Below are 14076 nucleotides of genomic sequence, written 5' to 3' on the forward strand. Positions count from 1 at the left end.
CTTGAAACTCGTAAAGGAAAAAATCAAATGGGCACTTTAAAACGAGTTGGAGATACTCGTTGGTGCTCACACCTCAATTCTCTAATATGTAGTTTGATGAAATTGTATAATGCAACTTGTTTGGTTCTTCAAAAAATTATAGTTGATGGATTAAATTATTCTCAGGGGAGATGTTGATGCTGCTTACAATATTTTGTCTTCATCTGAGTTCATATTGCTTTCAAATATAATGAAAGAAATTATGGGAATCACTTATTGTCTTTGTCAAGCATTGCAACTACTATCTCAGGATATACTTTATGTTATGTAGCTGATCCATCCCACTAAAATGTTGATTCCGAAGTTAAGGGATAATGGTTGGCAAGATTTATGAAGAATGTGAAATCATTTTGTGAGCAACATGACATTGATATTCTTGATTTTAGTGCTACCTATATAGCACGCCATGGACACTCTCGTCATCAAAAAGATCACATCACAATTGAACATCATTTTGGAGTGAAAATATTCTTAATTATAATGGATAAGCAGTTGCAAGAGTTAAATGACATGCTTAGATAGCAAACAATGAAATTTTTAATTTTAAGTTCTGCTTTAGTTTCTAAAGATGCTTATAGAGCCTTTAACATTGATGATATATGTACTCTTGTGAATCAATTCTATCCTTTAGATTTTAGTGAGCAAGAGATATTAGTTTGACATTTCAACTTGGGCATTTTATTGTTGATGCTTCTAGCTATCTAGATTTGAACTTATCCACCATGCTTGAATTATGTCAATCTTTGGCAAAAACAAGAAAGTCAAGTACATACTATTTGATCGATAAATTATTTTTTTTTATCTTAACTCTTCCCGTTTCTATAACTACGATAGAAAGATTATTTTCAACAATGAAGATCATCAAAACAAGATTGCGTAATAAGATGGAAGATGAATTTCTTGCTGACAATATGATCATTTACATTGAAAAAAAATAACTGAAAATTTTAGTTTTTATTCAATTATTGTTGATCAATTCAAAACTTTGAAGGAACCAAGGGTGGTACTTATGCTAGTACACTTGCCCTATATGCCTCGTCTCCAGAAAGCCTTAGCTAGTGCTTCTTTCCGCTCCTCTTGATTCTTGCGTTTTGGGGTTGGCTACTCAATCAATAGTGTCCATGAAGTGATTGATGTTCGATTGGGCTTTATTAAAGCGGATGTGGTTGTTTCTTTTGATATTGATAGTTTATTACATTTTGGATGTGAATTTTTTTTATATTAATAATTGTATTGCATTTTTTGTTCGCTTTTGTTTAACGACAATGATAGTACATATGAGTGCATATTAATATAATTATATGTAAATTTAAATTTTGAATATATGAATATCATTTAATACTTTGGCCCCCCAAATTATTGGTCAAGCTCCATCACTACCACTACCATCGAAGGATGTCCCGTTAAGAGTCTAGCTTATTTTTAGAGTTTAGGACCTTTAGTTGTGTGATGTTGCTTATGTCAATCTTTGGCAAAAACAAGAAACTCAAGTACATACTATTTGATCGATAAATTAATTTTTCTTTTATCTTAACTCTTCTCGTTTCTATAACTACGATAGAAAGATTATTTTTAACAATGAAGATCATCAAAACAAGATTGCGTAATAAGATGAAAGATGAATTTCTTGCTGACAATATGATCATTTACATTGAAAATAAAAAAACTGAAAATTTTAGTTTTTATTCAATTATTGTTGATCAATTCATAACTTTGAAGGAACCAAGGGTGGTACTTATGCTAGTACACTTGCCCTATATGCCTCATCTCCAAAAAGCCTTAGCTAGTGCCTCCGCTCCCCTTGATTCTTTCGTTTTGGGGTTGGCTACTCAATCAATAGTGTCCATGAAGTGATTGATATTCGATTGGGCTTTATTAAAGCGGATGTGGTTGTTTCTTTTGATATTGATAGTTTATTACATTTTGGATGTGAATTTTTTTTTTATATTAATAATTGTATTGCATTTTGTGTTTACTTTTGTTTAACGACAATGATAATACATATGAGTGCATATTAATATAATTATATGTAAATTTAAATTTTGAATATATGAATATCATTTAATACTTTGGCCCCCAAATTATTGGTCAAACTCTGTCACTATCACTACCACCGAAGGATGTCCTATTAAGAGTCTAACTTATTTTTAGAGTTTAGGACCTTTAGTTTTGTGACATTGCTTGTCTCCTTGTACATACTCAAACTCGCAGGATTGGAGTAGGGGATGAGTGGGGGAACATGGAATTTACATATTACATATATATATATATATATATATATATATATATATATATATATATATATATATATATATATATATATATATATATATCACCCATATTTTCAGATAAGGCTCCTCTAAAGTAAGAACGCAAAAAAAATGCACAAATGTATTCACTCTTGAATTAAAGTAGGTTAAGACATGCTTTAGTTTAAATCAACTCTAGATACACTCTTACTCGAGAGTTTCATATTTAGAATTTTTTTCCTAGCTTTTCACATTTTCCAAAGTTTAATAATAGGGCTCCCCTAATTCCCCTTAATTTGCACACTTATAACAGATTCCAAATCAATCATTACATATCATCATCTCATGAAATGCGGAGCTCTTTATGGTTATAAATCTCTATGCTCCTATCACCCAAAGTTGTATCTACGTAGTTGCAGGTAAATTCACCTACTTTGTTTATCGCCTTTACACTTTTTCATGCATCTTAATAGTTAATGTCCAACCAATTCTCTAACATATTGTTTGAACTATGATTTATGTTTCACGTTGAATAAGAACCAACAATAAACTATAAGCTGTTTCGCACCACGTTACAGAAGAACAAAATAATTAGTTTATTAATCTCCGGCATCTTACCTTTTAATGATTAACAAGTAAAGCAAGAGTTTTCCTGATACCTTTTTTTTTTTTTATCAGCGTTTCCCTGATACCTATATGTGAATCCAAACCAAGATATGACATGTGTATATATCCTACGTTTGACCCAAAATCAATGAAAACTACTGATGTTGCATTACTCTCTCTTCGATTTGGAGAGAGCTTTCTTCCTCTGAGCAAGCATGTATGTGTACAAGTGAGGGCTACCTGCATAGAATGCGCCACATTCAACCAGTTAAAATACAAGGTCAGTGAAACAAATATTAGCCTAAGGACATCATTGTCAGCAGTGAGAAGGATGTTTTGCTCATGCCTGGAACGTAGATTCCCATTGCAACAATCGCAGCATAGAAGTAATCAAATGATGAGTTCCATTTGTTTGGCATCCTTATGCAATACTTCCCAGACGCCTGAAAAATACTTCCATTAGCTTGAAATTCCAAATTATTGAGAAACCAGATTATCGAATATTTCCACCTGAGTAAATCATAAGTAATAGACTATTCTCCATTTCTCTTCCATCAATTTAGGAATGCTATGAAATTGCCGATGGTCAAGGTTTCCAAATAGGAAATCCTCTTAGAGGATTTGTCCTTTTAAAATAATTAATAAATAAGGGCAGAAGAGCTAGATATATATTAGTGATTAACAAAAACAACATACAGCCAGCAGCTTTAGATCTAACTACTCTAAACGCTTAGTGAACATTGCTATGCAAATAATTTACCTTAATGAATGGTAAGGCAATGTATATTAAACCAACTTCACTGCTTATGCCTGTTGGATACAAAACTAAGAAGCTGCTATATCTGCAAAAGAAGAATTGTAGTTGATACAAGAGCAAAAATTGATTTCCCTCGTACTATACTCCATGAACAAGGCTAAACAATCAAATTCCATACCTAAGCCACAAAAGCCATGATGGAGTAAATCCAAAAGTCTCTTTAAAGCCAAAGAAAGAATAGCGAATGATCTAAGCAACAACAAAGAAGATGAATATTAATCTTCATTAGTCCTTCTCTTTCCTAATGACTTCACCATGGAAACAAAGGATATTATACCAGAAGCAGAGGAGAAATTACAGGGGAAAATCACCAAGCCAAAAAGTTTGCTGTCACTCCAGCCAATACTTAAAATTTCAGATTATCAATATTTTTATGCAAGACAGACATACTCAAGTAACTAATTATTGACATGGCCAATCTTCAGGTGCACCATTTCCATTTGTTCTGCTTTGGGAGAGGGCTTTTTATGACATCTTAAAATTTCCTTTGCAATTTTGGCAGTAGAAACAGGAATTTGTGAATTGTAATGAGAGACCACCAGGCACCACCAACTCCATTTCAGTCAGAAAATGAAAACATATATGCATTTACAAATGTAAAAATAGTATATGCCACGATACTCGGTTCAATATCTCTAATCACTTAATGCAATTATATCTCTATCCATAGCTATCAATCTCAGACACATAATCACCATCAATCTAGGAGCAATAAGAACATACCAAAAATGAAAGATGATGGTGAAATTAATAGAAAAAGAACATAACAAATCAGATAAAATGTAGCAGAATGTGAAGTGGGAAGTCTAAAGGAAGAAGAAAGAATGGAACACACGGAAAAAAAAGTCTTATAAAGTGTGAAGGAACAGAAGTCAAAACAGAGGTAACTTTGTGTAATGGTCAATGAAGAAAGGTTTCAAGCTGAAGATAATTTGCAGTGACAATAATTCAGTGTTTTCTTTTCTTGCTGGACTAGTGTCTCAGACTTAAGAAAAATGTTATCCCACACACTCTACAACCTTTAGTTTCCTTCGCTTTAATAGCCAGCTCTTAAAAGAGAATTTTTCCCCAGAATGTGTTGTCTTCTTCTATACCATGGGTTCCGAAATGGAAACTCCACTCAATCGTGAATGTCAGGTAAGAAATATACAGTGGCTTTTTGCCGTACTTTTTCCATCAAGTATTGTAGTTGAAATTGCGAATTTCAGATAGGACATGCAAAAACAAGTGAATAAGTACAAATCCTTGGTTTGTTAACACTCATTAAGATTTCCTAATCATTTTTTTTGGGGAAAAATATTGTAATATCATCATGCAGGAAGTGCTATATAATTTATAACCATCCTATAGCAGCCAGTGCCAACGTATTTGCTGTGGCTAGCTAACATCAAACAGAATAACATGGAGTCATAAGGTGGTTTGGTTGTTGGGGGGAGGGACATAAGGGTTGGAGTAGTAAGGAGGTCATGGCTTCGAATGCCCCCACTAACATAATATACTAATTGCTAACATTTGACAATAAAAACACAATCAAACAGAATAACAAAAAGCCAGATAGATAATTTTAATGTCACATGAAAGAGCAATCATGAAAGACTTGCCTCTGTGATGGACCAGCTGATTAGTAGGGAGGTAACAAGCACATGGGACCGAGTCTGGCATTATAAAAATGTTGCAACTTTTCAATAAAAGAATATGACTGAATGCTGAATAAACAAATTAAAATGCATCAACCTAAAAGAAAAAAGTTCAATTTTTTCTTCACCTCAGGAAAACTCCATAAGATGCCCCAAACCAGAAACAGCCTTGAACTTATCTGTGGCAATGTTGCTGTTACTGGAGACCTCACCAGCCCTTTACCATTGAAAAAAGAAAAAACGAAGAGAATTCCATAAACAAACCAACTCCAACATCAATTTTCATCTTCGTTAAGCATATAACCCAACATATTGAGCAAAAGATTACTCACCTACCAAACCATGAAGAATCTAGCACACCATTCAATACAACGCCGCACCAAAAACTCAAAAAAGTTAGAAAAAGCTTGAGATAATTCCCACTAGAAACATATTCCTTGAAACAAACAAAAGGGTGTGTGTCCATAGCTCAGAAAAATCAAAACTTGTTGGATCAGGTACCTCTAACACAGCAGCGCTTTGAGCATAATGCAAAGGTTTTTCTGCTGCACTGTAAACATGTTGATGACCCGATTCGTTCAATGTCTTGAGAACAAAATACAGAACTTGACACCTATGCAGATTAAGAAAGAGAGAGAGTTTTGAGATATATATCTCATAGTAAAGACTAATAGAAGGGATGAGTGAGAGTACCATCCAAACAAAACGGTCCAATTGTAAAGGGAGAGATAGAGGCGCCTTAGAAGAGAGAAGAAACCAGCCATTGGGGAGACAGATCTAGGACTAGGCGGAGAAACACACACAAGACAACACAAGAGTGGAAGATTGAGCAGATTGAAGAGGAATATTTTAAGGATGTGTTAGTTAACTATTGAGGAGGAGATTTCATGAGTCTGGTTGTAGAATTTAAAACGGTTCAGTTGGGCAGCTCAACTCCTCAACCACTTTTGTATGGTAATTACATGATGCCAATGTGGGTGGGACTGGGAACCGTTGTCTTTGGCAAGATCCAAGAATAATAAAATATTATTTTAATTTTTTTTAACAGAAAAAATATGAGTTTAATTGCTATTGCGATGTACAGTAAATTTATGGAATTTTATCATAATTTAGTTAAAAATTATAGGAGTCTCATAATTAGAATGATTTCCGTTGATTATTTATACTGTCGCTGTCACTGTCTACAATTAAATTTTATGGAATATATAAATAAATAACTTGTTTTTGAAATTGAATTATATTGTCTTTTTATTCAAGTTAATCAAAATGACTTTTATTTATCATTTTTAAGTTGAGAGTAGGAACGAAAATAAAGTAACTTAGGCTTGGGAACTAAAGACGTGACCGGTCTACAAACTTCAATACGTAACAAATCCTGCCTTGGAACTATCGAATTTTCTTTGTTAAATGCTCAGTTCGTCTAATTTTCTTTGTTACGTTTAAAATATTTTTGTCCCAATTTATTTGTTATTTCAGAATATAATAAAGTCTTAATTACTTTTTTCTCTCCAATATTTCAACCTGTTAATCCTTTTCTAGATTCCTTATTCATTAATGTAAAAAAATACACATAATAAGAAAACAATCAATTATATCAATTATCATGATAAAATAATTTTATTTGACAAAAATACCTTCATTCTTCTACTTTCTTTTCTCTAGTATTGGGGGAAGGAGTTTCTCCCCCAGTTTCTTGTAATTTTATTTGACTTGATTTTAATTTCTAGTTGCTTAAGTAACAAAGAAATATTTGTGGAACAGCTGCATTGACAAAAAAATATAGGCGAATACAAATAATAAATAAATGCCATATACAATCCAAAGAATGGTCATGTTTCACAATGCATCATGACCTTTTTGCTGAAAATACAAGACTGCACACATCCTATTCTTCTAGCAAATTTAGCTCCTTGAATGGTGATCTAGTATCAGAATTGGCTTCAAGTTTCTTTATCCTCGTGGGAGACTGAATCAACATATTATTCTCTTTTACAAGGAAACCATCATCCTTTTTCAACTTCATTACGGGACAACCATTCTCAAAAGACTGCACCATGCTTCTCAACTTGTCCATTAGTATAGTGTCTGCAGTAGAGAACTCGCAGATTTTATCACTGAATCCCTGAACATTTGCCAACAAGCTTTCCCTTTCCGATGACAGTCTCGTGGCACTTTCAAGTAAATTTCTATTCTCCATCTTGAGTTTATGAAGCAAAGCATCTGATTTTCTTAGCTTAGACTCCATTTGATCATTCAACTCCATTGCCTTTAACTGTTTTGCACCCAATTCTACTTCAGTATCCAATGCAAGTTGCTCTGATGGGCTCCACTTTTCCTCCTGCAATTTCAGTTTCTGCTGTATAGCATGAATATCATCCTCAAGTTCCACTACCATAAACTTCTTCTCTTCAATTTCAAGTGCAGCTAGAATCTGAGATGTTGTGATCTTGTAACAAGCTTCCTGGATGAGGTTAATTTCAGCCTGTTTCTCAGCAAGCTGTGAAGAAAAGGTGGTCAATGAGTTAGTGAACTGTTGCTCCAGTGAAGTCACCTGCTGCATGAGTTCATCTATTCTCCTGTCTTTTCCTTTCACAATCTGGATAAGATTATCTTTCTCATGCTCAAAGGTTCTTTCCATTGTGCCTTTCTCAATCACAGCACTTTCAAATTCTTTTCTAAATGATTCTTGTTCCAGCCATACAACCTCTTTCTGAAGCTCTTCTAGAATCTTGTCCTTCTCCGCTATGATCTGGAGATATCTGACATTATCTGACTCAGAGGACACCGCTGATTCTCCCCTTTCTATTAGCTCACGTTCCAATAGCACAACATGTCGCTGCAGATAATCTAGGCTCCTCTCTTTCTCTTCCAACTTATAAACCAAGCTATCTTTCTCATGCTTGAGGCTTTCACCAAAATCTACTTGTGCAAGAAGTGAAGATTCCAGTTCTCTACGCACCACATGATTTTCTTCAAGATCATTCTTCAAGTGCTCAACAATTGACTTCCATATTTGCAATTCAAATTCCATTTCATTTCTTTCACATATTGTTTCATCCAATTCAATGATTACACTGTCGAAAGCATCATGAATTTCTTTAAGCTGTTCTTTAAAGTTACATTCCAACTGCAAAACCTTCTCTTTGAGGATCGGCTGACTCGTTGATTCCTCTTGCATTTCCTTGTGCCTATCGACTTCATTTTGCAGTGACTGCTGCAGTTCATCATTGTTGGATGCATAAGACTCAACCTGCCTCCTCAAACATGCTTCTACCTCACGTTCTTCATTTATGCTTTTCTGTGCACTGATCACAACAACATCTTTCATCTCCAACTGTTCTTTAAAGTTACATTCCATCTGCAAAACGTTCTCTTTGAGGATCAGCTGACTTCTTATTGATTCCTCCAGCATTTCCTTGTGTCTATCAAGTTCATTTTGCAGTGAATGCAGTTCATTGTTGGATACAGAAGACTCAACCTGCTTCATCAAACGTGCTGCTATCTCACGTTCTTCATTTATGCTTTTCTGGGCACTGATCAAAGCAGCATCCTTCATCTCCAACTGCCTCATTAGTTGAAAAATCTTCTCTTCACTAGCTTTGCTGATAAGATCCATTTCATCTTTATGGCCAGCAAGCTTCAATTGAGCCTCAGAAGTTCCCTGTTTCAACACAAGAAGCATCACAGAAATCTCCTCATTCAATAACATCATCTCAATGGCTAAAGAATGAGACCTTTCTAACTCCATCTGGAGGTCTTCCACTGCTTCAATTTTAGTTTCCAAATCAGACTGACATCTATTCAGGTTTTCTGTCAACTGTTTTATCTTAAAGTTCCATTCAGCTTCTTTAGTCTTTAAAGTAGAGGCACACTCTTTATGAGTTTGTTCCAAATTTCTGAGCTTGGACCGCAACTTTGACTGCGAATATGAAGTTCCTGCTTCTTGAATTTGAGCTTCCTGGAGTTCTTTGAGGGACATCCGCAGCTCTTGATTTTCTTGCTCTAGCTTCTCAATCCTGTACTTTGATTCTTTATTATATGCCTCTTTTGTCTTTAGCAAATATCTCAAATCTGCAATATCTTTGTCGCAGTGAGTGTTTAAGCAATCTAGCTGTAACCTAGCATCCTGGTACTCATTGCTAGCATTATCAAGCTGCACTTTAAGATTTGAAACTTCAACTTCCAGACACTTTTTTTGGCTTTCCACATGAGCAAGAGCTTGGTGGCAAGTGTGTAATTGATGTTGTAAATCCTCTGATACTCTGATCTGAGAGTCTAACCTAGTCTGAAGTGAAGAAATCCCATCAAGCAATGTAGATTTTTCCACCTCTGCCTCCTTCTTGCTAGCCTTAAACTGGTCTCGGAGTTTTTCATGTGCTTCTTCTAGATGCTTAAACTGTTCCTTCTTCCATTTTAATTGATCTTCCGCCTTCCTGCATTCCTCCTCTAACTTCTGGAACATGTCATCTCTTTCTCTTAGTTCTTTGGATGCTTTAAATTTTTTTTCTGTCTCCACACACTTCTCCTTTGAAACTGAAAGACAACCTTTCAGTCTTTCAATTTCTTGTTTGTATTGATGAATCTGTTGTTCATGGTCCTGTGTCTTCTCATTTCCCTCCTCTAAGGCTAACACCAACTCTCTTTTTTCTTCTTCCCACTTTTTGAACTTGGCATCACAATCCACTCGAAGTTTATCATTTGCAGCCCTGAGATGTTTGATGATGGACTCCTTTTTAGTCAACTTCCCTTTGAGATCTTCACAAACCAGCTTTGCCTCGGAGATTTCATCTGCTTGTTGAAGCAGTGTTTGATCCAGCTTCTCAGCTTTGAACTTTGCTTCCTGTATCTGATTGATCTGTGCATTGTGGGATTTTTTCCAGTTCTCAAGTGAATCTGTCTTGGCTCTTAGTTCTTCCTTGAGTTCCTCAATTTTTGCTTTTGCTTCATCGAGCTCTTCATAAACCTTGTCCATTTCTTTTCACATTTATGACATTCAAGAAAAACCTGTTTTGCAAGCAGTATACAAATTTAAACAAGTGTTACATTACACATGTTCCCCGACAAATACCAAGAAAAAAAATAAAAGAAAAATGGACCAAAAGTGAAAACACTAACTTGGTATTTCTGATAAGGATCACTTTGATAATAAGTTATATTTTATGAGAACCAACTTGACATTAAATTACTAAATTTAGGATCAATTTGTTATTAAATTATCTGTAAGACTACTTTATCATACTTTTTTGTACATTTAAGGACTGGATTTGAATTTTTTATTAGAGACTAATTTGTCAAATTTCTCACGCTTTCAGGGACCAATTTGGTTATAATCCTATTTTTTTTATTAACTTTGTGTTTAAATTGCAATTTAAGTTTGAAATATATACTAAAATGTTACATATTAGATTAAATCTTTTTGTGGCTCCCCCTCATTTTCAGTTGAAGCTCCGCCACTGGCTACTTGATTTGCAGTTCGCTTTAACATATAAAGGAAAGCAACTCCATTAATATATCAAAAGACTAAAATACCTGAAAATTATAAATAAACAGACTACAAGAAATCACATAAAACTAACTTTCGTTCCTTACTAACCTTAATAAATCATCTAATTTCGTTTTTTTTTTCAATTCATCAAATTACATGTGAGCATTGGTTTTGGGTAAAGAGGAAAGATCAAAATCATAGAAAAACTTGTCGATAATTCCAAGATTTTAAGGGAAACTAATTTTAAAATAAAAGATAAGAAACCCAGAAACTAACCTGGTTTGAAGAGCAGAGAAAAGTGTTGTGTTGGAGTGATATGCAATCGGGAAGGGAGAGAAATGAATCGCAAGTTACCGTTATGGTGCCCCAACCGCTTTTCAAGTGAGATAAAGAAACAAAAAGGAAGTTAGTCAAGTCTTATTTTCGAAATGAAAAACTAGCCGTTGAACCTGAAAGTTTGTTATTATCGAAAAAAAAAAAGTAAAAAGAAACTCAAAGTTTGTGTCGGGTTAAGCTCCATCAGGTGAAGGCAATCCCTTCATGCATCCAGCAGAAATATTTGTGCACCAAGTAATTCATGTGAAGTGATAAAAATATCATTCACTTAAAAATTTAAAAATCGTTTCTTTTTTCCCTCACCCCGTCATTGGTGCCTCCCATTGTTGTGGTCATCATCGCCATGAGTGTCTTCCTCTTCTTCATTGATGTTGTGTTTGAGTACTTGTTTTCAGGATTGGAATGTCAGCTATTGCATACGAATTAACAATTCGTATGAAATATACGAATTAACAATCCGTATAATTCATACCGATTGTTAATTCATATGGATTATACGGATTACCAATCTATATAATTCATACGGTATCAATCTGTATACGGATTGTTAATCTGTATAATTTTTTATAATTAAAAATAAATTAATATTTTTGTTGTAAAAATATTTTTTCAATAAATAAATATTGTTGTATATTTTTTATGTGCTTATATTTAATCAATTATATTTATTTTTTGAAGATGGTTTTTAATAAATAATTTAAGAATTTTATTTATTTAAAAATGAATGTATAAATATTATTGTTATTTATTTATTTTTAAAATATAAGTAATTTAATTATATTTTCTAATTAATTTATTTATTTATTTTTATTGATATAGTCGTATATTATTATTACACTCATAGTATTAAATATTTATATAAATAGTGTTTGGATGTATAAAATTAAAAAAAAAATCATTCATTTAAAGGTATTGAGATACTAAATTGTTAAAAAAATGAAATAGTCATTTATTAGAAATAAAAAATAAAATTGTACTTAGATTTTGGTCATTAATTTAAGTTTACTATAATTAGTGATGTGAAGTCTATAAATTTGAAAAAAGAATTTCTATATTCATTTATGAATATATAAAGTAATAAAAAAGTTATTTAAAAAATAATAATTTTTTTATTTATGAATTATTAAATAGTAATTGATTGAAGTATTATTTGAACAATGATATTAATTGTTATTACTGCTTAAATGTGCAGATTATGGTTAGAACCAAAGAATAGTGTCGAGCTTTAGGCAAGGTTAATAGGTTATAGGAAGAGTCTTAGGGACACAAGTTAGTGGTGGTGCAGAAGAAGTCCCTCAATAGTGAAGGCCTACAACATCTCCACGTAGGCAACGAGTAGTTGCACTTATTGTTGAGGATGTTGAGCATGTGGATCATGCAGCTGACAAGATCCATATCAGCCTCAGGAGGTTGATGATATAGTTGTTGATGCCTAAAGTTTTTCAGGCAGGCCCCATGACACATCAGTTTCGATGGACTATGTTCATCATGTGGCAGTCCCAGTTTGAAATGGAGAGTTATTTATTTTTCTAAAATATATAATATTGTCATAACTATTTTTAATTCAAGTTGAAATGACTTAAATTTTTATTTTCAGAAATGTCCTGAGTTGAAATTGTCCTCCCATGGAAGGAAGGTAGAGAAATTTGGAAGGCCTGCTCCAGAGATTGAAGGCATAATGACTGCCACAGGATTAAGTCCCCTGATTGCATGTTCCTTGGACGTTGGTGACAAGAGACTTATATATGCTTTTGCGGAGAGGTGACATAAGGAAACTAGTAGTTTTCATCTTCCGATCACTATCACCCTCGATGATGTGACATCGTTGCTTCATCTGCCTGTTATAGGCACCTTCCATAGCTTTGAGGCTCTTCATGTAGACCAAGTTGTGGACTTGTTAGTTGACTTGCTTGAAGTCAATTCACAAGAAGCAAGAGAAGAGACATTTCAATGTCATGAGACATATGTTTGACTATCCTGGCTACGATACATTTATCATAGCAAATGTGATGTAGGACAATGGACTGTAGCAGCTCGAGCATATCTTTTGCATCTAGTAGGTTGCACACTCTTTGCTAACAAGAGTGTCACACACATGCATGTGGTATTCTTGGATGCATTTCGTGACCTCAGCCAAACTGGAAGCTACGCATGGGGATTTGTTGCACTTGTTCATATGAGAACTTGAATGATGCGTCAAAGAGAAGCACTAGATAACTTACAGGATATATCACACTTTTATAGGTATTTATAATTTATTTTAAATTTAATTTTTAGTTTTGTAGTTTATATTGAGTATTGTTTTGAATTTTTGTTGTTTTTTAAATATGTGCAGTGTTGGATCTATGAACATTTTCCTACTATTACTTCTTCTATTGTTGCTGAAGATTATCATGAGAGGAAACCACGTGCTTGCCGTTGGAAGTCTGGGAAGGCATTACCAGTGTCGACATATCGGAAGCGGTTGGATAGATTGACGTCTGATGTTGTGTGCTGGATTCCTTATGGTGATCACCATGAATTCAGAGAGTTTGAGTTGATCTCATTATTTTCCAGACATATCAGATGGGGTCCATCTATTGTCATACACAGAGAGGGTTGTACACCAGTTTGGTTATGTGCAGACCATTCCTCCACATCACTCTGCTCCATCTTTACCTATAGAGGATATTGATGATAGATGGATTCAATTTTTTGAATATCTTGCACTAGTGGGTCAGATTTGTGTTGTTCCTTGATAGTGTGCATTGGACTACATGAACTGGTTCTACTTCATATCTCACCCATTCATGAGTCCGACACAGCTTGAGGATCCTCCTAGACATCCATCCATGGTGCATGATGATACATTTATTGAACTAGATCCTCCTCAGTATCCGGTCTCCACAGTGGCTATGCCAGAACCAC

The 14076-nt window shown here is 34.1% G+C and overlaps 2 protein-coding genes across 2 annotated transcripts; both read right to left on the reverse strand.

Annotated features, from left to right (window-relative positions):
• Positions 1–2860: 2860 nt before the first annotated feature.
• LOC100818356 (very-long-chain (3R)-3-hydroxyacyl-CoA dehydratase PASTICCINO 2A) lies at positions 2861–6307 on the reverse strand. Its single transcript, XM_003552039.5, has 9 exons — positions 6042–6307; positions 5850–5961; positions 5681–5699; positions 5477–5565; positions 5313–5366; positions 3830–3900; positions 3655–3736; positions 3241–3337; positions 2861–3134 (listed from the first exon to the last, which is right to left on the reverse strand). The coding sequence occupies exons 1-9, from the start codon at positions 6110–6112 to the stop codon at positions 3064–3066; spliced, it is 666 nt and encodes a 221-aa protein (XP_003552087.1). The 5' UTR covers positions 6113–6307; the 3' UTR covers positions 2861–3063.
• A 796-nt stretch (positions 6308–7103) lies between these two features.
• On the reverse strand, positions 7104–11231 carry LOC100803244 (uncharacterized protein At4g38062). The gene is made up of 2 exons (XM_006602388.4): positions 11110–11231; positions 7104–10352 (listed from the first exon to the last, which is right to left on the reverse strand). Exon 2 carries the CDS (start codon positions 10318–10320, stop codon positions 7234–7236), a length of 3087 nt encoding a protein of 1028 aa, XP_006602451.1. The 5' UTR covers positions 10321–10352; positions 11110–11231; the 3' UTR covers positions 7104–7233.
• Between the last annotated feature and the right edge of the window lie 2845 nt (positions 11232–14076).

The sequence above is a fragment of the Glycine max genome, chromosome 18 (genome assembly GCF_000004515.6).
Source record: "Glycine max cultivar Williams 82 chromosome 18, Glycine_max_v4.0, whole genome shotgun sequence".
Classification (NCBI taxonomy): domain Eukaryota; kingdom Viridiplantae; phylum Streptophyta; class Magnoliopsida; order Fabales; family Fabaceae; genus Glycine; species Glycine max.